The sequence below is a fragment of the Cebus imitator genome, unplaced genomic scaffold (assembly GCF_001604975.1).
Source record: "Cebus imitator isolate Cc_AM_T3 unplaced genomic scaffold, Cebus_imitator-1.0 Scaffold862, whole genome shotgun sequence".
In the NCBI taxonomy this organism is placed as follows: Eukaryota; Metazoa; Chordata; class Mammalia; order Primates; family Cebidae; genus Cebus; species Cebus imitator.
In genome coordinates, this window is record NW_016108177.1 from 241,308 (window position 1) to 264,805 (window position 23,498).

Below are 23,498 nucleotides of genomic sequence, written 5' to 3' on the forward strand. Positions count from 1 at the left end.
CTGAACCCAGGAGGCGGAGGTTGCGGTGAGCCGAGATCGCGCCATCGCACTCCAGCCTGGGTAACAAGAGCGAAACTCTGTCTCAAAAAAAAAAAAAAAAAAAAAAGAATCTAGGTGTGAGCTGATGGTACTGTTATTGCTGTATCCTTACCTCCTAGGTAGGCTCTGACACGTGCTGCCAAATTATTTATATAAAGCTTGTTTTTATAGCACTTACAGTGTGAGGGAAATTCCAAGACATTTAAGTACTCTAACTTACTTAACTCTCATGACAACTCTACAAGGCTGGTATTAATATTATTCTCATTTGTAGATGAGAAACCTGAGGAAATATGAATTCAAATAAGTTGCTCAACAGTACAGAATTAGGATATACCAAGGCAATCTGGCTCAAGAAGCTATGGGATGGGGTCAGGCCTCTGAGGGTGGGAATGGTCACTCACCTGCCTCAGCCCCTGGAGGTAGGAGAAAGGCCAGCAGAAGCAAAAGTGGCTGCATCTTTCCTGAAAGGCTGCCCAGTCAGCTGCTGCTGTGCTTCCTCCTGCTAGACTTTAAGGCCTTGAGAGAGGAAGTAAGGGGTGGGGACAGGGGATTGAGAATTCACAGTTCCATTCTCCTGCTACCATGATAGGTTTCATCACCCAAGGCTGCTGAGGAGGTTTGCCCACAAACTGCCAGAGATCTGGTTGAGAGGGAATAATCAAAGCCAACTTGGTGCAATTCTGTGCCGCTGCTGAGTCAGTGCCAAGAACAGCAGTAGGAACCCAGCATAACAAGGAGGGGGCTTTGGGCAATGTGTCCAGAGCCCTCAATCCATCAAATTTCAGAATGCTCCAGCAAAGCAAGAAAGCTGGTAGCTTCCCACTTCCCGTTTTCTATTCCTCTGGGGTTACAGCATCAGTCCTTTTTAATTTCTGGGTTTCTCCAAATGAATGCAAGTTGCCTGGATTGCTTATCAGTATATGCTTAATAAGTCTGGGACAAAGATGAATAAAAGGGTGTGGTGTGGTGAGGGATGTGGGTAAGAACATCAGGAATAAGTTGAAAAGGGGCAGAAAAGGGTAAGCCTGCCTGCTTTTACTCTTTGGCCCAAGACCACCCTCTGAGACCCCTGTTGCTCCCATTCCTTTCTAGAAGTTGTCAAGTCAGATTGCGTAGACACTCTCATGAGTGGGTGAAGGGTGCTGCTGGAGAAAGAAAAGGAAGAATGAGGCTCTAACACTCACAATTACTTTCTCAGGTCAGTTGATCCCTCAGTGAAAATTACGACATGCTGAAGATTCTACTTGCCTGCTTCCTACCAAGGTTAAGGTCTTTGTGTTCCAGATGGTTCCAGATGGTTGCAGAAAAGGCTTAGTGACTTGGTTTTATTGGGAGTTGTCATGTCCCAGCTGGAAAATATCTAAGATCTCATTTCATTGATGACTTTAGAGGCCCATCAACCTAATCCCAGAGGCCATGGTTTCTGAGAAGGAGGTACATTCACTGCTGTTACCTATAAGAGAACGAGAGCCACAAACTCAACAGTGGGAGAAAAGAACAGCAAATTACTGCAGAGTAACACAGTGGATCATCAAAAACACTTAAAAATATTTAGAGGATTCTGTGTATGCACAGAAAACTGTGGTAATCCAGTATAATTTTTGCAGAAATAGCAGAACTGAAGATTAATACAATTCCCAATCCCTTTTTTCTGTCTTTTATTTTTTAAATATTTTACTTATGTATTTATTTTTAACTTTTATTTTAGGTTTCAGAGTATATGTGAATGTTTGTTACATAGGTAAACACATGTTATAGGTATTTGTTATACATATTAATCACCCACATATTAAGCTCAGCACCCAATAGTTATCTTTCTGCTTCTCTCCCTCCTCCTACAGCACTGTCTGTTGTTTTCTTCTTTGTGTTCATAAGTTCCTATCATTTAGCTCTCACTTATAAGTGAGAACATGTATTATTTGGTTTCCTGTGTTAGTTTGCTAATGATAATAGCTTCTGGCTCCATCCATGTCCCTGCAAAGGACATGATCCATTCTTTTTCATGGCTGCGTATGTATATGTACCACATTTTCTTTATCCAGTTCATTGATGGGCAGTTAGACTGATTCCGGGTCTTTGCTATTGTGAATAGTGCTGCAGTGAACATTTGTGTGCATGTGTCTTTACAGTAGAATGATTTATATTCCTCTTGGTATATATCCAGTTATGAGATTGCTGGGTTGGTTGGTAGTTCTGCTTTTAGCTCCTTGAGGAATCATCATACTGCTTTCCACAGTTTTGTAGAACTAATTTACACTCCCACCAACAGCATATATGTGTTCTCTTTTCTCTGCAACTTTGCCAGCATGAGTTATTTTTTGACTTTTTAGTAATAGCCATTCTTATTGGTGTGAGATACAATTTCCAGTCTTTATGGAGTATAATAGGCCCTCTTGAAAATCTCATGAAAGTTAAGAATCCTTTCCTTACACGTAAATATATAATTATTTCACTTACTTTTTTTTAGAGCGGCACAGAGTTTATCCTCTTCTCTTGTACAGGTTCTATACAATTCCTTTAAGCATCTGAAAAGTAACGTGATGAAGATGGAAACAAAGAGAGACTAGTATAGCACCTTTATTAGTGCCTTAGCAGTTGGCATAATTTTATTTAAAATTTACAACATTTTATTTTATTTTAAAAGTATTAGATTAACTTATAAATAAAATAAAGGGATAAAGTAAAACCTGCACATGTGAATAAAGAGGAATAAAAGATGTCCATTCAGTCATGTAATAAAGATTAATTAGGAAATTTCATTAATAGTGACCTAGGATTTCATGCAATCTTCTCACTAAAAGGAATCAAAGCTGTTTAAGATATCTAAAAACCTTAAAAGCCTTGAAGAACTACCAGCATTGAAGTGACTATCAGATCAAGTTGAAGAAATAATCAGAGTCTAGTTAGGAAGCTACTTTCGTTCCAAGGGAATGTGCTGAATTCACAAAATTTCAACTTTTTTTTTGATAACCACACTAAGGAGAAATCTGTAGAAAATATTTAAATAATGCTGTATGCTTCCCTATGAAGAATGGCTGTTACCCGTCCCTTTATGGGACTAGCATAACCTCTATGCCAAACTCAATAAAGACTATATAGAAATGAAACATTGCAGGTCAATATAACTTTTAAATATTGATGCAAATCAAATCAATCAATAAGCAAGTATATATTAATATATCATAAGTAATTTGGGTTATCCTAGGAAAACATAGTTGACTTTTCATTTGAAAAGCAATATCATGGTAACACATATGAACTGATTAAAGAAGAAACATCATGTGATTATTTAATTGAAACAATGAAGTCTTCAAGCATTTACTAAAATTTACCCTCATTTACTTAAAATATTCTTAGAAGACTAGGAATAAAAAGAAATGTCTTTAATCTGATAAAAGTTATCCACAAAATTCCCGCAGCAATCATTATGCTTAATGGAAAAGATTTGTTGAGAGCAAAACATTACAAGAATGCCTGAATACAGATTAGTATCAGTTCTGCTCAACAGTACATTAGAGGTTTTAACCAGTGCAGTTAGGCGGGAAATGGAAATGAAAGGTATAAAGACAGGAAAAGAGGAAACAACATTGTAATGATTTGAAGAAATGATAGTATATGTAGACAATCCAAAGGCATCTACAGGTAAATTGCCATAATTAATAAAAGTTTTACAGATTTTCTAGAAAAAAATCAATTTTGAAAATTAATCATATTTCTACATGTACTGCCACACTGTTAGAAAGAAATTTTTAAAAAGTAATACTTGAATGGCATGGAAGTGATCAAATAACTAAATATAAATCTAAAAGAATATGTGAAAGACCTCTTTGGTGAAAATTATAAAACTGAATGAAGAGACGTTCAAGAAGACCTAAACACAGAGAGATTCCATGTTCATAGATTAGAAGAAGACTAAATATTGTAAAAATGTCAGTTCTCCCAAAATTGATCTATAGATTCATTTCACCAAGAGGTATTTTATAGAACTTAACTGATAGTAAGTATATTTGGAAAACAAATGGCCAATGATAGCTAGGACACTTTTAAAGAATGAGAATACGGTGGAAGAATTGTTTTAGGAAACAAAGCCATAGGAATGAAGGTAGTGTGGTATTGATGAGGCATAGAAACATAGACTAATGAACCAGAAATAAGAACTCCACACACATGTGGACATTGATATAAACATAGATGGATACTTGATTTATGGTGGATGTTGCATCTTTCATCATAGTAGAGAAAAGGCTATTTTCTTTTTTCTCTCCAACAAATGGTACTTGGATAATAAAGTACCTTTATGGTATCCTGTAGAGACACATATTTTCTATGTGGAAAAATTAAACTTGATCTTATTCTCTCAAAATATCAAAAAACCTAATCCAGGTGGATTATGGATCCAAGTGGGAATAATGATTTAAAAACATGATGGAAAAATATCTTCATGATAGGTAAAGATTTAGATACTGTATATAAGTACTAATAATGAAGAAAAGGACTGATGAATTTGACACTCAAAATTGAGAGAAACAAAAGACAATTCATAGAATGGGCAAAGATGCTTGAAATACACATAACCAACAAATATATATTCAAATTATATAAAGAGCTTGTACAAATCTGGCCAGGTGTGGTGGCTCACCCATGCCCAGCACTTTGGAAGGCCAAGGCAGGCAGATCACTTAAGGTCAGGAGTTGGGGACCAGCCTGACCCAACACGGTGAAAACCCTTCTCTACTGGGAATACACACAAAAAAATTAGCCGGGGATGGTGGTGCATACCTATAACCTCAGCTAAGTTGGCAGGCTGAGGCAGGAGAATTGCTTGGGGAACTGGGGAGTCTGAGGTTGCTTACTGGGCAACAAAGCAAGATTCTATCTCAAAAACAAATAAACAAAAACTTGTGATGAAGATAATTAACTTAATAAAACAATAGTCAAAAGACTTGAACAGTTTTATCTCAAAACAGGAAATCGAAGTGGTCAGTAAACATGAAAAGGTGTTATTCTTACTAGATATTAGAGAAGCACCCATTTGAAGCACACTGAAGGCCAGGTATGGTGGCTCATGCCTGCAATCCCAACACTTTGGGAGGCCAAGGTGAGGGGATCACTTGAGCCCAGGAATTTGAGATGGGGTGTGATGGCATGTGCCTGTAGTCGCAGCTACTTGGGAGGCTGAGGTGGGAGTTGAGGCTGCAGTGAGCCTTGATTGCGCCACTGCACTCTAGCTCCGGTGACAAGGTAAGATGCCGTCTCAAGGAAAAAAAAGAAAAAAGAAAAAAAGTGATACCAGTTACAGCTACCCTGTTGCCTCTTTTCCCACTCCTAGGTATATATTCAGAGAAACATCTGTTGTAAATTTTTACCAGATACATGCCCATGAAGGTCATAGCAGCATTGTTTATGACAGTCTCAAACTGAAAACACTTGGAAGGTCCACCAACAGCAGCACGAATAATCAAATTGTAATATATTCCTATTATGGAATATTGCATAGCCATAAAAATGAAACTCTTCCTTCATGCAGCTATGCAAATGGATCTTACAAGCATAGTGTTAAAATAACCCAAGAAGGCAACTTTAACTTTATTTATATAAAGTTCAAAACTAGCCAAAATGAAACTATATTGGATAGAAATACATATATATATATGGGGTAAATGTATAATGAAAAGCAAGGAAGTAGTTATTACCAAAGTCGGAGTAGTAGTAACTCAGGAATTGGAGGGCAGAGAGGGCATTTTGAGTGGAAGGAGACATATGGAAGATTTCAATAGTGTTGACCATATCCAATTTCCTGACATAAAATGTAGTGTTTGCCTTATAATTATTCTTTAAACTCTCCATTTATGTTTTGTGAACTTCTCTTGTGTGTATGTTTTATAACACTTTTTTAAAAGTCTCATTGCCAGAGGGTGGGCATTATAACATTTGGATGGAGAGGGGAATACATAAGAATAGAGAGGGGCACATGCTTTTTATTTTAATAAGAATTGTAATATTTGAACAAAAAGACCAATATGTTTCACAATATCCATAGCTGGTTACATCTGCTTTTGACTGTTTTATTACATTTCCGTCAGTTATGATTTTTTCTCCTCTGAGATGTTGGGACATTAAGGAAAGGCATTTTCCACCTCCTCCCTGGGCCCCATAAGCCACCAACAATGCAAATCCTCTGAGAAGGCAGTTGCCAGCTGTTGCTGGGTCAAATCGCCCTCCCTTCCTCTGATGCTACTCTAGTCAGTGACCAATCTCGTTCCTCTTGGCTTTGTAGAGGACCAGCATAGTACTGAGGCTCTCCAGACCCTCAGGGCTACCTTAAAATCACTCTTAAAAGAACATTTTGGAAGCTCCTTGGGAAGTTCCTACTGATGAGCTTGTGATTGCTTTATTAAGTGTCAGCGCTGAGAGAAGGCTGTGCCAGAGCCATTGTCTTCCAATCACAGCGTCTTCAGGGAGCCAGATGCTTTCTTGCCAAGAATTGGCCTGTGTTGTCATTCTTGTAGAGAAGAAAAGGTGACAGGAAAGAGTGAATCCTTTAGAGGGTACTGAAATATGTAATTTATTGTATCAAATTCACTGGGACCTGCTTAAAATCTTCAAATTAGAGTAGTTAAAGGGAAACAGGCAATGCAGAAGCCCTGGATATGGCAGAGAAAGGTTTGAAAAAAAGACTCCAGGTTCTTCATGTTTCCTGGCAAAAAGCTTACATCTAAGATTGAGCAATGCTGCTGAGATCCTGGGTAAATGTGAGAAAGAGGTGAAGGTGATTGTGCGTGTATACACACACACACACACACACACACACACATATACACACATATTACATATATATGTAATATGTGTGTATGTGTGTGTGTGTGTGTGTGTGTGTGTGTGTATGTAAAATTTTCCATATCAGTTCCTCCATTGGTGAACATTTAGGTTGATTACATATCTTTGCTATTGTGGACAGTGCTGCATAAACATGGAAGTGCAGGTATTCCTTTGAAATACTGATTTCCTTTCCTTTGGATAAATACCCAGTAGTGGGAATTCTGGATCATGTAGTAGCTCTATTTTTTGTTTTTTTGTGACACCTCCATACTGTTTTCCATAATTGCTGTACTAATTTATATTCTCACCAACAGTGAATAAGTTTCCTTTCCTCTGTATCTTTGCCAGCATTCCTTATATTTTGCCTTTTTGACAATAGCATTATAACTGAAGTCAGATGATATCTCGTTGTGGTTTTGATTTGCATTTCCCTGATAATTAGTGATGTTGAACATTTTTTTATATCTCTGTTGGCCATTTCTATGTCTTCTTTTGAGAAATGTTTATTCAGATCCTTTGCCCTTTTTCATGGGATTATTATTATTATTATTTTGCTGTTGTTGAGTTCCTTTTATATTCTGGATGTTAGTCCCTTGTTGGATGAATAGTTTGAAAATATTTTCTCCCATTTTACAGGTTTCCTCTTTATTCTGTTGTTTCCTTTGCTGTGCAGAGCTTTTCTTTTAATATAGTCTATTTATCCATATTTGTTTTTGTTGCCTGTGCTTTTGAGGGTTTTTTTTTTTTTTTTTTGGAGACAGAGTCGCATTCTGTCACCAGGCACCAGGCTGGAGTGCAGTGGCATGACCTCGGCTCACTGCAACCTCCGCCTCCCGCTTTTGAGGTCTTAACCATAAAATCTTTGCCTAGATTGAAGTCCCAAGGCATTACTCCTATTTTTTTTTCTAGTAGTTTTATAGTTTTGGGTCTCACATTTAAGGCTTTAATTCATTTCAAGTTAGTTTTTGTGTATGGAAAGAGATAGGGATCTAGTTTCATTTTTCTGCCTATGGATAGCCAGTTTTGCCAGAATCATTTACTGAAGAGGGTGTTCTTTTCCCAATGTAAGCTCTTGGCAACTCTGTCAAAAATCAGTTGGCTGTAAATACATGGATTTCTTTCTGGGTTCTCTATTATGTTCTATTAGTCTAAACGCCTGTTTTAATGCCAGTGGCATGCTGATTTGGTTGCTATAGCTTTGTAGTATATTTTAAAGTCAAGTAGTGTGATGCCTCCAGCTTTGTTCTTTTTGCTGAGGATTACTTTGACTATTCAGGATCTTTTTTGGTTCCATATACATTTTAGGGTATTTTTCTATGTCTGTGAACAATGTCATTGATATTTTGATAGAATTTGCACTGAATCCATACATAGGGATTGCTTTGGGTAGTATGGACATTTTAAAAAATATTAATTCTTCTTATTCCTGAGCATGAGATATCTTTTCATTTCTTTTCTATTTTTCCATAAGTTATTGGGGTACTGGTGGTATTTTGGTTACATGAGTAAGTTTTTTAGTGGTGATTTGTGAGATTTTGGTGCACTCATCAACTGAGCAGCATACACTACACCATACTTGTAGTGTTTTATCCCTCTTCCCCCTTCCTACTTTTCCTCCCAAGTCCCCAAAGTCCATTGTATTATTCTTATATCTTTGCATCCTCATAGCTTAGCTCCCACAGTGAGAACATACAATATTTGGTTTTCGATTCCTGAGTTATTTCATTTAGAATAATAGTCTCCAATCTCATCCAGGTCACTGTGAATGCCGTTAATTCATTCCTGTTTATGGCTGAGTAGTATTCCATTGCATAAATATACCAACTTCTTTATCCACTTGTTGATTGATGGGCATTTGGGTTGGTTCCACGATTTTGCAGTTGTGAGTTGTGCTGCTATGAACATGTGTGTACAAGCATGTTTCTTGTTTGATGACTCTTTTCTTCTGGGTAGATACCCAGTAGTGGGATTGCTGGATCAAATGATAGTTCTGCTTTTAGTTCTTTAAGGAATCTCCACACTGTTTTCCGTAGTGGTTGCATAAGTTTACATTCCCGCCAGCTGTGTAGAAGTGTTGCCTGTTCACTGCATCCATGCCAACATCTACTTTTTTTGATTTTTTGATTACGGTAATTTTTGCAGGAGTGATATTGTATTGTTGTTTTGATTTGCATTTCCCTGATCATTAGTGATGTTGAGCATTTTTCATATGTTTTTTGGCCATTTGTAAATTTTCTTTTGAGAATTGTCTATTCACGTGCTTAGCCCACTTTTTGATGGGATTGTTTTTTTCTTACTGATTTGAGTTCGTTGTAGATTCTAGATATTAGTCGTTTGTCAGATATATAGATTGTGAAGATATTCTCTGACTCTGTGGGTTGTCTGTTTACTATGCTGACTGTTCCTTTTGCCATGCAGAAGCTCTTTAGTGTAATTAGGCCCCAACTATTTATCTTTGTTTTCATTGCATTTGCTTTTGGGTTCTTGGTCATGAAATCTTTGCTTTGACCAATGCCTAGAAGGGTTTTTCCAATGTTATCGTCTAGAATTTTTATAGTTTCAGGTCATAGGTTTAAGTCCTAATTCCATTTTGAGTTGATTTTTGTATAAGACGAGAGATGAGAATCCAGTTTCATTCTCCTACATGTGGTTAGCCAATTATCCCAGCACTATTTGTTGAAAAGGTGTCCTTTCCCCACTTTACGTTTTTGTTTGCTTTGTCAAAGATCAGTTGGCTGTAAATATTGGGGTTTATTTCTGGGTTCCCTATTCTGTTCCATTGGTCTATGTGTCTATTTTTATACCAGTACCATGCTGTTTTGGTGACTATTGCCCCATAGTATAGTTTGAAATCAGGTAGTGTGATGCCTCCAGATTTGTTCTTTCTGTTTAGTCTTGCTTTGGCTATGTGGGCTCTTTTTTGGTTCCATATGAATTTTAGGATTGTTTTTTTCTAATTCTGTAAAGAATAATGGTGATATTTTGATGGAGATTGCGTTGAATTTGTAGATTGCTTTTGGTAGTGTGGCCTTTTTCATAATATTGACTCTACTCATCCATGAGCATGGGATGTGTTTGCATTTGTTTGTTTCATCCATGATTTCTTTCAGTAGTGTTTTATAGTTTTCCTTGTAAAGGTCTTTTGACTCCTTGGTTAGGTATATTTCTAAGTATTTATTTATTTAGCAGCTAGTGTAAAAGGGGTTGAGTTCTTGATTTGATTATCCACTTGGTTGCTTTTAGTGTATCAAAGAGCTACTGATTTGTGTACATTAATCTTCTATCTGGAAACTTTGCTGAATTTTTGTTTATCAGTTCTAGGAGCTTTCTGGAGGAGTCCTTAGGGTTTTCAAGGCAAACAATTATATTGTCCACAGTGACCATTTGATTTCCTCTTTACCAATTTGAACGCCCTTTATTTCTTTCTCTTGTCTGATTTCTCTGGCTAGGACTTCCAATACTAGGTTGAAGAGGAGTGGTGAGAGTGGGCATCCTTGTCTTGTTCCAGTTCTCAGAGGGACTGCTTTCAACTTTATTCAGTATCATGTTGGCTGTGGGTTTGTCATAGATGGCTTTTATTACATTGAATTATGTTCCTTGTATGACAATTTTGCTGAGAGTTTTAATCATAAAGTGGTGGTGTATGTTGTTGAATGCTTTTTCTGCATCAATTGAGATGATCACGTGATTTTTGTTTTTAATTCTGTTTATATGATGTATCACATTTATTGACTTGTATATGTTAATCACCCCTGCATCCCTGGTATGTAATCCACTGGTCATGGTGGATTATCTTTTTTATATGTTGTTGTATTTGGTGAGCTGGTATTTTGCTAAGGATCTTAGCATCTGCGCTCATCAAGGATAATGGTCTATAGCTTTCTTTTTTGGTTATGTCCTTTCTGGTTTTGGTGTTAGGGATTTCCTTTCTCCTGCTGGGTTTGGGTTTAATTTGTTCTTGTTTCTCTAATTCCTTGCATTGTGTCCTTAGAATGTCAGTTTGCATTCTTTCAGGTTTTTTTTTTTTTTTTTTTTTGGCAGGTGTTTAGGGCTATGAACTTTCCTCTTAGCACCACCTTTGCTGTATCCTAGAGGTTTTACTAGGATGTATCATTATCGTCATTTAGCTCAAGGAATTTTTAATTTCCATCTTGATTTTGTTTTTGACCCTATGGTTAGTCAGGATCAGGTTATTTAATTTTCATGTATTTGCATGATTTTAAAGGTTCACTTGGGTTTGATTTCCTGTTTTATTCCACTGTGCTCTGAGATAGTGCTTGATATAATTTCAGTTTTCTTAAATTTATTGAAGCTCATTTTATGGTCTGTCTTGGAGAAAATTCCATGCACTGTTGAATAGAATGTGTATTCTGCAGTTGTTGGATGAAATGCTCTGTATACATCTGTTAAATCCATTTGTTCCAGTGTATAGTTTAAATCCATTGTTTCTTTGTTGGCTTTCTGTCTTGGTGACCTGCCTAGTGCTGTTAGTGGAGTATTGAAGTCCCCCACTATTATTATGTTGCTGTCTATCTCATTTCTTAGGTATATTAGTAATTGTTTTATAAATTTGGGAGCTCCAGTGTTAGATACATATATTTCAGAATTGTGATATTTCCCATTGGACAAAGTCTTTTACCATTATATGTCCTTCTTTGTCTTTTTAACCATGGTTGCTTTAAAGTTTGTTTTGTCTGATATAAGAATAGCTAACCCTGCTTGCTTTTGGTGCCCATTTTCATGAAATGCCTTCTTCCACCCCTATAAGTTTATATGAGTTCTTATGTGTTAGGTGTGTCTCTTGAAGGCAGCAGATTGTTGGTTATGAGATTTTTTTTTATCCATTTTGCAGTTCTGTATCTTTTATTTTTAATACTTTATATTCTGGGATACATATGCAAAATGTGCAGGTTTGTTACATAGGTAGACATGTGCCATGGTGGTTTGCTGCACCCATCAACCCATCATATACATTAGGTATTTCTCCTAATGCTTTCCCTTCCCTAGCCCCCCACTCCCTGACAAGTCCCAGTGTGTGATGTTCCCCTCTCTGTGCCCATGTGTTCTCATCAACTTCCACTTATGAGTGAGAACATGCCGTGTCTGGTTTTCTGTTCCTGTGTTAGTTTGCTAGGAATGGTGGTTTCCAGCTTCATCCATGTCCCTGCAAAGGACATGAACTCATCCTTTTTTATGTCTGCATAGTATTCCATGGTGTATATGTGCCACATTTTCTTTATCCAGTCTGTCATTGATGGGCATTTGGGTTGGTTTCAAGTCGTTGCTATTGTGAACAGTGCTGCAATAAACATACGTGTGCAGGTGTCTTTATAGTAGAATGATTTATAATCCTTTGGGTGTATACCCAGTAATGGGATTGCTAGATCAAATGGTATTTCTGGTTCTAGATCCTTGAGGAATGGCCACATTTTCTTTCACAATGGTTGAACTAATTTACACTCCCACCAACAGTGTAAAAGCTTTCCTATTTCTCCACATCCTCCCAGCATCTGTTGTTTCCTGACCTTTTAATGATCGCTATTCTAACTGGTGTGAGATGGTATCTCATCGTGGATTTATTTGCATTTTTCTAATGACCAGTGATGATGAGCTTTTTTTTCTTATGTTTTTTGGTCACATAAATATCTTCTTTTGAGAAGTGTCTATTCATACCTTTTACCCAATTTTGATAGAGTTGTTGGTTTTTTTCTTGTAAATTTGTTTAAGTTCCTCTGCCAGATGGATAGATAGCAAAAATTTTCTCCCATCCTGTAGGTTGCCTGTTCACTCTGACGATGGTTTCTTTTGTGTGCAGGAGCTTTTTGGCTTAATTAGATCCCATTTGTCAATTTTTGGGTTTTGTCCCATTGCTTTTGGTGTTTTAGTCATGAAGTCTTTGCCCTTGCCTATGAACTGAATGGTATTGACTAGGCTTCTTTTCTAGGCTTTCTATGGTTTTAGGTTTTATATTTAAGTCTTTAATCCATCTTTAGTTAAATTTTGTTTAAGGTATAAAGAAGACTTCCAGTTTCAGTTTTCTTCATATGGCTAGCCAGTTTCCCCAACACACTTTATTAAATAGGGAGGCCTTTTCCCATTGCTTGTTTTTGTCAGGTTTGTTAAAGATCAGATGGTTGTAGATATGTGGCATTATTCCTGAGGCCTCTGTTCTGTTCCATGGGTCTATATCTCTGTTTTGGTACCAGTACCATGCTGTTTTGGTTACTGAAGACTTGTAGTATAGTTTGAAGTCAGGTAGCGTGATGCCTCCAGCTTTTTTTTTTTTTTTTTTTTTTTTTTGCTTAGGATTGTTTTGGCTATACGGGATCTTTTCTGGTTCCATATTAAATTTAAAGTAGTTTAATTGGAGCATTTATGCCATTTTCATGTTAGTATTGAGATGTGAGATACTGTTGCATTCATCGTGCTGTTTGTTGCCTGTGTACTTTTTTTTTTCTTTTTGTTTTTGCTTTTGAACTTGTATTTTTGTTTCATAGGTCCTGTGTGATTTATGCTTTAAAGAATTTCTGTTGTGATCTGTTTCCAGGATTTGTTTTAAGATTTAGAGCTCCTTTTAGCAGTTCTTGTTGTGGAGGCTTGGTAGTGGCAAATTCTCACAGCATTTGTTTGTCTGAAAAAGAATGTATCTTTCCTTTATATATGATGCCCAGTTTTGCTGGATACAAAAATCTTGGCTGGTAATTGTTTTGTTTGAGGAGGCTGAAGACAAGGCCCCAAAACCTTCTAGCTTGTAGGGTTTCTGCTGAGAAATCTGCTGTTAATTGGATAGGTTTTCCTTTATAGGTTACCTGGTGCTTCTGTCTCACAGATCTTAAGATTCTTTCTTCTTAATTTTAGATAACCTGATGACAATGTGCCTAGGCAATGATCTTTTTGTGATGAATTTCCCAGGTGTTTTTTTTGCTTCTTATACTTGGATGTATAGGCCTCTAGCAAGATTGGGGAGGTTTTTTTCAATTATCCCCCCAAATATGTTTTCCAAACTTTTAGATTTCTCTTTTTCCTCAGAAACACAGATTATTCTTAGGTTGGTTTGTTTAACATAATCCCAGACTTCTTGGAGGCTTCGTTCATATTTTCTTATTCTTTTTTTCTTTGTCTTTGTTGGATTGGGTTAATTCAAAGGCCTCGTCTTTGAGCTCTGAATTTCTTCCTTCTACTTGTTCAATTCTATTGCTGAGACTTTCTAGAGCATTTTTGCATTTCTATAAGTGTGTCAAATGTTTCCTTAATTTTTGATTTTTTTTTTGCTTTAAGTTATCTGTTTCCTTAAATATTTCTCCCTTCACTTCTTGTATTATTATTTTTTAAAATTTCCTTGCATTGGGCTTCACCTTTCTCTGGCTTCTTCCTAATTCGCTTAATAACTAACCTCCTGAATTCTTTTTCAGGTAAATCAGGTATTTATTCTTGATCCATTGCTGGTAAACGTGATTTTTTTTGGGGTTGTTAAAGAGCCTTGTTTTGTCATATTACCAGAGTTGGTTTTCTGGTTCCTTCTCCTTTGGGTGGGCTCTGTCAGAGGGAAGGTCTAGGGCTGAAGGTTGTTCAGATTCTTTTGTCCCATGGGGTGTTCCCTTGATGTAGTACTCTCTTCTTTTTCCTATAAATGTGGCTTCCTATGAGCAAAAGTGCAGCAATTGCTGTCTGTCTTCTGGATCTATCCATTCAGCAAGTCTACCCAGCTCTGGGATGTGTCTGGGGGTTGTCTGCACAGAGTCCTGTGATATGAACCATCTATGGGCCTCTCAGCCAAGGATACCAGCACCCGTTCCAGTGAAGGTGGCAGAGGGGTGAAGTAGACTCCATGAAAGTTCTTTGCTTTGGTGGTTTAATGCTTTATTTTTGTGCTGGCTTGGCCTTCTGCCAGGAAGTAGTGCTTTCCAAACAGCATCAGCTGTGGTAGTTGGAAGAAACCGGTGATGAACAGTGCCCTAGAACTCTGAAGATTATATGCCCTTTGTCTTCAGCTACCAGAGTGGGTAGGGAAGAACTATCAGATGGTGGCAGGGCTAGGCGTCAGAGCTCAAATTCTCCTTGGGTGGGTTTTGCTGTGGCTGTTGTGGAGAATGGAGGTGAGGTTCCCAGGTCAATGGCATTGTGTACCTAGGAGGATTATGGCTATCTCTGCTGAGTCATGCAGGTTGTCAAGGAAGTGGGGGAAAGTTGGCAGTCACAGGCCTCACCCAGCTCCCATGCAAACTGAAGGGCCAATCTGACTCCCACTGTGCCCCCCTAACAACCGTGAGTCTGTTTCCAGGCAATGGGTGAGCTGGGCATGAGAACTTGCCCCAGGCTACCCACTTCCCTGGTGTGAAAGAAAAGGGCTTCAGTTTTTCCCTTGCCTGTGGAGTCTGCACACTGGATTCATGCCCTTCCCTGATTTCTGGACAGGAGGCTTCTTGCCCCATTCAAATTGTTACAAAGTTCATCTGGAGCTTTCCTTCTCCCTGTGGTGTTTTCCCCTTGCTCCTCTGGCCACCCTCCCAATGGATCCCTGTGGTACCTGGCAGGAATGGCTTGCCTGGGGACCCAGTGAGCTCTGAGAGCCTTTCTGCTGCTTCCTCTACCCCTGTATTTCTCTCAACTCTCTAAATTGACTCAGTGCCAGGTAAGGTTGAACACTTCTCCCACGAACAGAGTTTCAGTTTCTCCAGTGCGAATGTGTGTTCAGGAGTGGAGGATTTCCCTTTTCAACTCCACAGTTGGAGCACTCACAGTATTTAGGGTGTCTGCCAGGTCATGCAGGAGCAGTTTGCTCTTTCAGAGGTCTGTGGGTCCTTTCGGGGTTGCTGGTTTGTTTTTGTAGTTGATATGGAGAAAAAATTCACAGTGTGAACCTCCACAGGCTGCCCTGTCTGTGTGAGTTGGACCTGCAATCTAGTCCTGCCTCCCTTCTGCCATGATGATTTCTAACGTCTTTTTATTTCTTTGTGTCATTTTCATTTTATTTTTCAATGTGCTGGATTTTTTTCCCCATGTGTGGGATTTATTTGTTATTCTTTTCAGTGAAGTTTCTACTTTTTTCAGTGTTAGTCCCATTTGATTCAGTGTTTTCAGCTATTGTGAGTTTATAGGGTTCTGTCACATTTAACTCACTAGTGGTACTATTTGAGAGATAAGGATCCCAAACAAAGTTAACAGGGTCACTATTATATTAACTGTCTCACACTTGAACTGTAGCATTTCTTAGGTTTGTGGACTGAGGTTCATGTCTTCTATATAAACAAAAATAAGGCTGCTCTGGTTGTCTTCCTCCTTCCTTCCTGATATGGTTTGGCTCTGTGCCCACACTCAAATCTTTTCTTTAATTATACTAATCCCCACATGTAGTGGGAGGGACCCGATGGGAGGTAATTGAATCATGGAGGCCAGTTTTTCCTGTGCTGTTCTTATGATAGTGAATAAGTCTCATGAGATATGATGGTTTTATAAAGGGGAGTTTCCCTGCATAAATTCTCTTGGCTGCCGTCATGTAAGATGTGACTTTGCTCCTAATTTGCCTTCTGCCATGATTGTGAGATCTCCCCAGCCATGTGGAATTGTGAGTCAATTAAACTTCTTTCCTTTATAAATTACCCAATCTCAGGTATGTCCTTATTAGCAATGTGAGAACAGACTAATACACTTCCACACCTCTGGACACAGACTCCACTGAGCATAGATTAAAAACCTCAGGACCTGAGAATCTCCAAGTCTCTTCTAATATCACACACTATCCTGGAATCAAACCAGATCATGCATGTGAGGCTACAGGTAGAATACAGAGAATTTAATTATTTTTAAAACAAGACTTGTGGATTACAAATACAGATCCATTTGTGCAAACTGACCTGCCTGGTGGAAGGAGAAGAACCAGGAGAATTGATATGAAATTTTTTTTATCATTGTAAGTTTTCCAAAACCAGAGACAGAGACTATTAGATGCTTGGCACAAAGAGAGAGATCAGAAGGATTTGTCTATTGATAAATGGTATAGTGGTACTTCCAGCCTAGTAGCCCTGGAGCCTTCTGTTGCACAGCTGCCATAACTCCAGATTGCCAACAGGGGGTGTCTGGGTCTGAGGCCAGGCCAGGCTGAAAGAGGTTGAGGCTGCTGAGTGGTGATGCTGAGGCTGCTGAGGCCGTGACTGGCTCCACAGAAGGTGATGCCTGAGCCTCTGGGGAACACTGCGCTGGACTGAGGGACTCAGTCAGCCCTGCCCAGGTGGAAGGTGAGAGCTGGCTCCTCTGATCAGCATCAGGTGGGCTCACAGCCCAGGCCAGGCTGGGATAAGCAGTAGGGAAGAATTTACACAGAGCTTGGAACTCTGTTAGGGAGATGAGAGAGAGGCTGGCTTCAGAGCAGGGTGAGCTAGAAGGGAAAGAAACTGGTGGCAAGGGCACTTGAGTAAAAAACACTAGGGAGCTGGGAAGGCCAGCCAGGAAGGAAGGAGGTTGACTGAGTTCAGTGCTGGGCCTAGGGCAGGGAAATGAGACCTAGGGACAGAGATGCATTTTGGCCTAAGTTGCAGGCAGGCCTGGCTTGGGAGGAGCCTGCCTGCCCCTGGAGGAACAAGCCCTGGAAATAGGAAACTGGGTGCTAATGGCATGGGCCCTGGCCTCCTGGGTCCCTAGAGTCATTTCCTTTTCATTTCTCTGCTCCATTCTCTGCCACATTGTTAGGGGAACAGGTGGTTGGTTTCGAGATGATAAGAAATTCCTAAGGTCCAGGGAGGTTTATTATTATTTTTTTGTGGTGAGGTGGTAAAGATTGTTTGTTTGTAATGGAGTCCAAACTAGCTCTGACAGAAGGTTCAGTATCAAAGACACATGATAGAGAAATTGGTGAAAAAACTGTACAGCATGAGGTTTAGGGAAGAGAGAAAGCTGGGGGAGAAAGGAGGAAGCAAAAGCCAGAACTGACAGCAGACAGTTGCCTGGAACAGCACTGTTACATTTTGAAGATGGTTCAATGAATAAATAAGACTTCAGTCATATTTACGCTAGAGATCCATTTATTACAGCCCTCCAACCCAGAATGCCCACCCCCATGGGATTCTTGCCTCAGTACCAGAGAAGATGGTTAGGCCCAGAGGAAGGTTAGTTTCATGCCTGCTGTTAGATGCACTTCATTGTTTTCTTTATCCAGGGCAGGAAGTGTGAGACCTTGATGTAGACTCCTGGAGGTGTCCCATTGTTTTTCCCATAAGAGAAAACGCCTTGGACCATGTTCTTACACATGAGGGGCCCCCCGGAGTCTCCCTGTGAACAGAGAGAGGAAAGACTGAGTTGGCCTTTCCTGGGATGGGTGGTCTTTGTTAGGGGTTGTGTGTGACATCACTGCCAGGCTCCCTCAGTCCTGGGTCTCCAGCATGGCCCTGGCTGTGCTTTCTGGCTCTCCCCAGACCAAGCCTTTCTCTGCAATTCTCTCAGTCACTCTGGTGATAAGTGATTGTGGGATGACAGATCCTTCTCCTCCAACCACCCCAATCCACCTAGTCTTTAGGAGTGGACTAAAGACTGGATTCCTGGGGGAAACAGGCTACCCAAGCACTGGGCTGAGAGCATGAGGATCTGGCCACTGCCATCCCCGAGAACTCCCTCAAATTCCCTCAAATTCCTCTCTCCCTGTGGTCCTTCTGGGTAGAGGCTGGAAGCCCAACCTTGAAACCAGTCTTTGTCATATTCGGATCCCCCACACAAATCTCGGTGGCTCTGCTGTAATCGTCATGGAAGACAGATTCACATTCCTGGTCCTTCTGCACTGTCAGCAACGCTTCCTGCAGTGGTTGCTAATGTGCCCACTGAGACATGGCCCCAGCCAGCCACACTGCACACCTGCCCTGGTTTCACCTGGGCCTTGCTGCTGGGTAGCCTGAGGGGCTGCACAGCTGGGGTCTGCTTGGCTTTTCTCTCCAGCTGGAGGGAAACAAGCAAGAAAGTCCAGGTCAGGCAATGGCCTTCAGGACCCCAACACAGTGATGGGGCTGCACCATCTTTCATCTCCTCTGAGGCACAGGAACAGGTCAAGAGGCCAGGATGGAAATGAGGGAAGAGCTGGGATCATAGTGGGAGTGGAACCAACTGGACCAAGAAAAGCAAGAGTGACTGACAGGAGTGTGCCTCACCTGCAGTAGCATGATGTCGCTGGAGAAGTTCTCAGGATTATAGGCTGGGTGGGGGATAGCTCTTCTCACAGGGATGAACTGCTGGGCCCTCTCCTGTTCCTTGATATTATGGGCCCCCAAGGTGACATTTATGGAGCTGCACAGAGAGCAGGGTGAGAATGGGGGTAGAGTCATAGGGGATACAGCCTAGGAGCAGTAAGAACAGGTGACAGCTGGGGCAGGGCATGGCTGCAGCTGAGGGGAAGTTGAGGGGACAAAAGGGCTCCAGGGTGGAGTGACTGTGCCCTGTGCTTCACAAAGACATGAAGAGTAGGGATTCTGGGGGCTTTCTCTTACCTTCAGGAAATATGAAATTGCTCAAGTTTGCATTTTGACCCTTAATGCATGCATTCAACCTTCACCACTGCTTTATTTGACCAGTGTATGAAACCATGCCACTTGCTTTGACCTCTGACCCTCTGAGCCTGTCCTATTTCTCAGCCTTTCATCATTCTAGTCCTACTTCCAGGTGGCTTCTCCGATGAGTTTTCATGGGCTTGTGTTACGAGGAACTCTGGAAGCTCTCCTGGGCCGCAGTCACCAGGAGAGAGCAAGGGTCCTTGTAGGGGGCTCAGGAAGTGAGCTGGTGCTGCTCCTCACCTTCCCCAGAAGTGAGCAGCTGTCATCACAAAGTCCTTCCTCACTAGGATGCCACCACATCTCTTCTTACTCTTTTTATCCAGAAATTGAACAAAGGCCATGTAGGGGTGGGAGTGGGGCTCGGCCTCATGGCCCCCGATGATCTCTTCTGAAAGGAAAGTCTGGAAGATAAAGTAGCTGGGGATGGCTGTGGTCAGGGAAGAAAGCTTAGAAAGACAGTGGTTGAGGGTAAAGTCTTTTGTGTGCTGCAGACAGTGAGGGAGGGTCCTCCTGAGCTCTGTAGGCAGCACTCCTTGCAGGCAGAGTAAGCTTTTCTGAACTTCAAGTCTCACAACCTCCTCTGAGAAAGAAGGGACAGAGCTTGACTTCTGCATCCTACTTCAGAAACATATATGGAGGAAGAAAGATCTATTTTCACAATGGGAGATTCCCAGAGAATCCTGGACAGGACTTCCCTGGTTCCTCCTTCTGAGTGAGTCTTTCTGATCTCTCTGAGCCTTTCCTATCCTCCTGTTTGGTGCAATTTTATAGTGATCTGCCCATGAGCTTCGGGAGTTGGATTTTCTAAAATTCTCATGTCCAAGGGTCTAACACATTCTAGGTTCTAAGTAGGTGTCTTTTGGCTGCATAAATGAATAGTCTCTAATTAGCCTTTGGTTGAGGTTTGGTGGGAGTAATGCTGGTGGAGTTCAGGACATCAGGGTTGTTAGAGGGGGTTATCGCCAGGTGAGTGGAGTGGCCAAGGGCCTGGAAAGGCAGAGGGAGGTGGAGAAACCAATTAAAAATGGATCGCAAAGCCTGTGTGGAGCCAAGGTAATGGGAGAGCTATGGACACAGTCGTCTTGCCACCTCTGAGATCAGTTTCACCATGGCCTTCTCTCCTGGGCAAGGGTGATTGGGTGGGGGCACTGAATAATTTAAATGGTTCTTAAGCTAGGTCCAGTGACAACTCCCATGACTGCAACTTGGTGTCTGAGATTTCCTTTCCTGAGTTGGAGTGTAGGATAATAATTACTTATCTTTTTAGCTTCACAATCCCCATCAAATGCCATTTTAAGAACAATCCATACCCCAGGTCATAAAGAAGAGGTCTAGGGAGAGGGTAACACCTACTAAAACTTTTAGGGAACACCTTCATTTTTTGATCTCTGCTGAGTCTCTATCTAGCCTCATAGAGAGACTGTTTTAGCTGTGTATTTTGAAAAAGCTGTGTGCTCTCCAAATAAAAAGCTACTTTTGTTGTTACTTTTGGTCCCCAGGAGAAATGGGAGTCCTTTTCAGACAGCATGGGAGACACATGAGTCCTTCGGAGTCCTCTTGTCAGCCTCTGAGGGTGCAATGAGGGCGTGAAGCACTTTGGGAGGTGTCCAGACAAACAGGTAGGCTTGCTACGGAGCAGAGCTCGACCCTTGGGGTGTGCTCCTTGTCATCATGAGCCATGTCTTATCGAATGAATCATATTTCCTATGCAAGCATGGGCTTCGTCTGACTGGGCTGTTGTTTTGAATCCGCGCAGCCTCGTCCATGCTTTCACTGGATAGCCATGAGTAATTTCCTTCTACTTAATAACGTGTGGGCTTGAGGAAGAGCCAGCATTGGATAAGAAAGAGGGAGAATGGACGTGTGAATTAGGGAAAGGTGTCTCTTCCTATGCAGCATAGATGGGTTCAAAGCCCACCTATGCTCAGCTTTGCTCAAGAGGGTTCTTGACTCTTACTTTGTAGCAGGAGCTCCTAAGTTAATCAAGCCTATTCAAGAGTTTCTGGTGGAAAGGCAAGATATCACAGGTTAGACCCAATGTTGAAATTTGAACTGGGCAAATTCTCATTAGAGACAAGGGACCAAAGACGGTGCCGATGGAATCTAATGTCTTTTGATGTTGATTTCAATCAGTTAAAGCTCTTGTGAAGCCATTGAACTGTCACATTGGGCCTGGGGGAGGCAGTGCACCCTCTGAAATTAGAGGTCTGAAGATTTGGATTTGATTTCCAGCCCTGTGCCAGTCAGTCTGCCACTCACTTTCAAGTGAGAAGCCTCCGGCGGGTAAACTTCTGTCTGTGTTTCTCGATTTCTGCACAGGGATTTCTGTGGGCCTTAAGGCCCACTGGGAAAGGATCCCTTTTCCAGCTCAGTGCCTGGTTTGTAGAGTATACTTGTCAATCTGGACTTTCATACACCTATGGTTTTGGAATAACTCTGTTACCTCTTCTAGAAATTAACAGAGAAAATTGACAGTGGATTGACAAGAAAGAGAATCCGTTCTAAAGAATTCCAGTAGAACGGAATCCTTTATTACTAAAAGAATGCTCAAGTGGACACAGATACCTCATTTTGACTTCATTAGCTATGGCACTGAGAGACAACTTTTTGAAAATACACAGCTAAAGCTGTCCAAGCTTTAAGTGCTAGACAAGTTTTTAAGAATACACACCAAAAACGGTCCCTGATTTAAGTGCTAAAGTATTTAAAGCAGGGACCATTTTAGCTGTGTATTTTGAAAAAGTCGTGTGCTCTCCAAATAAAAAACTACTTTTGTTGTTACTTTTGGTCCCCAGGAAAAGTGGGAGTCCTTTTCAGACAGCATGGGAGACACATGAGACTTTGGAGTCCTCTTGTCTGCCTCTGAGGGTGTAATGAGGGCGTGAAGCACTTTCCGAGGTATCCAGACACACATGTAGGCTTGCTACAGAGCAGAGCTTCACCCTGGGGGTGTGGTCCTTGTCATCATGAGCCATGTCTGAATGAATTAATCACATTTCATATGCAAGCATGTTCTCTGTGGTAAGTGGGAAATCAGCTGATTTCAATCACCACCCTCTCACCAGTCATCAAGATAAATGTCTTAAAATATACATGTATTATGTTTTTAGGAGGCCTGGGGGTTATCCAAGGTTCTGAGTAACATGCTACCACAGGAAGAAGCATCTGCTGCTCAGGTCTGGAGACAGAAACACAGACAACCCCCGCCCCACACACACACAGGCTTCACACACAACTGGTAGTGTACAGCCAAATAGTAGTATGAAGTGGGCTTTGAACCCATCCATGCTCCAAAGGAAGAATCACCTTTCCCTATTTCACACGTCCATTCTCCCTCCTTCTTATCCAACGCTGCCTCCTCCTAAAGCCCGCATGTTATTATGTAGAATGAAATTATTCATGGCTATCAAGTTAAAGCATTGTTGAGGCTGCTCTGATTCAAAACAACAGCACAGTCAAAAGGAGAACATGCTTGCCTATGAAACGTGATTAATTCGTTCAGACATGGCTCATGATGACAAGGAGCACACCCCAAGCGTGAAGCTCTGCTCTGTAGCAAGCCTACCTGTGTGTCTCGACACCTCCCAAAGCGCTTCACACCCTCATTGCACCCTCCAAGGCAGACAAGCGGACTCTGAGGGACTCATTTGTCTCCCATGGTGTCTGAAAAGGACTCCCATTTCTCCTGTGGACCAAAAGTAACAACAAAAGTAGCTTTTTATGTGGAGAGCACGCAACTTTTTCGAAATACACCCCTAAACCACTTAGGTGTGTATCCTGATAAACTTCTCCAGTATTTAAAGCTCGGACAGCTTAGCTGTGTAGTTTCAAAAAGTTGTGCCTCAGTGCCATAGCTAATGAAGTCAAAATGAGGTATCTGTGTCCACTTGAGTTGAGCATTCCTTTAGTAATAAAGGATTCCATTCTATTGGAATGTAATCCAGTTGAGGCCGGGTGCTGTGGATCACGCCTGTAATCCCTGCACTTTGGGGGGCCGAGGCAGGTGGATCATGAGGTCAGGAGTTTCAGACCAGCCTGACCAACATGGTGCAACCCCACCTCTACTAAAAATATAAACATTAGCCAGGCGTGGTGCCACATGCCTAT

The 23,498-nt window shown here is 40.9% G+C and overlaps 2 protein-coding genes across 2 annotated transcripts in view; both read right to left on the bottom strand.

Annotated features, from left to right (window-relative positions):
- Window positions 1-541, bottom strand: part of CTSG (cathepsin G) — a 3,005-nt gene extending 2,464 nt beyond the window's left edge. Inside the window, exon 1 of the mRNA XM_017520645.2 lies at window positions 444-541. Within this exon, the coding sequence (XP_017376134.1) occupies window positions 444-498 (55 nt within the window). The 5' untranslated portion in view covers window positions 499-541. The remainder of the gene's footprint in view (window positions 1-443) is intronic.
- A 17,441-nt stretch (window positions 542-17,982) lies between these two features.
- On the bottom strand, window positions 17,983-21,071 carry LOC108297943 (granzyme H-like). Its single transcript, XM_017520646.2, is given in 6 exon segments — window positions 17,983-18,126; window positions 18,528-18,648; window positions 18,650-18,783; window positions 18,993-19,128; window positions 19,632-19,818; window positions 21,005-21,071. Coding segments are annotated over 6 exon segments (789 nt in total).
- Between the last annotated feature and the right edge of the window lie 2,427 nt (window positions 21,072-23,498).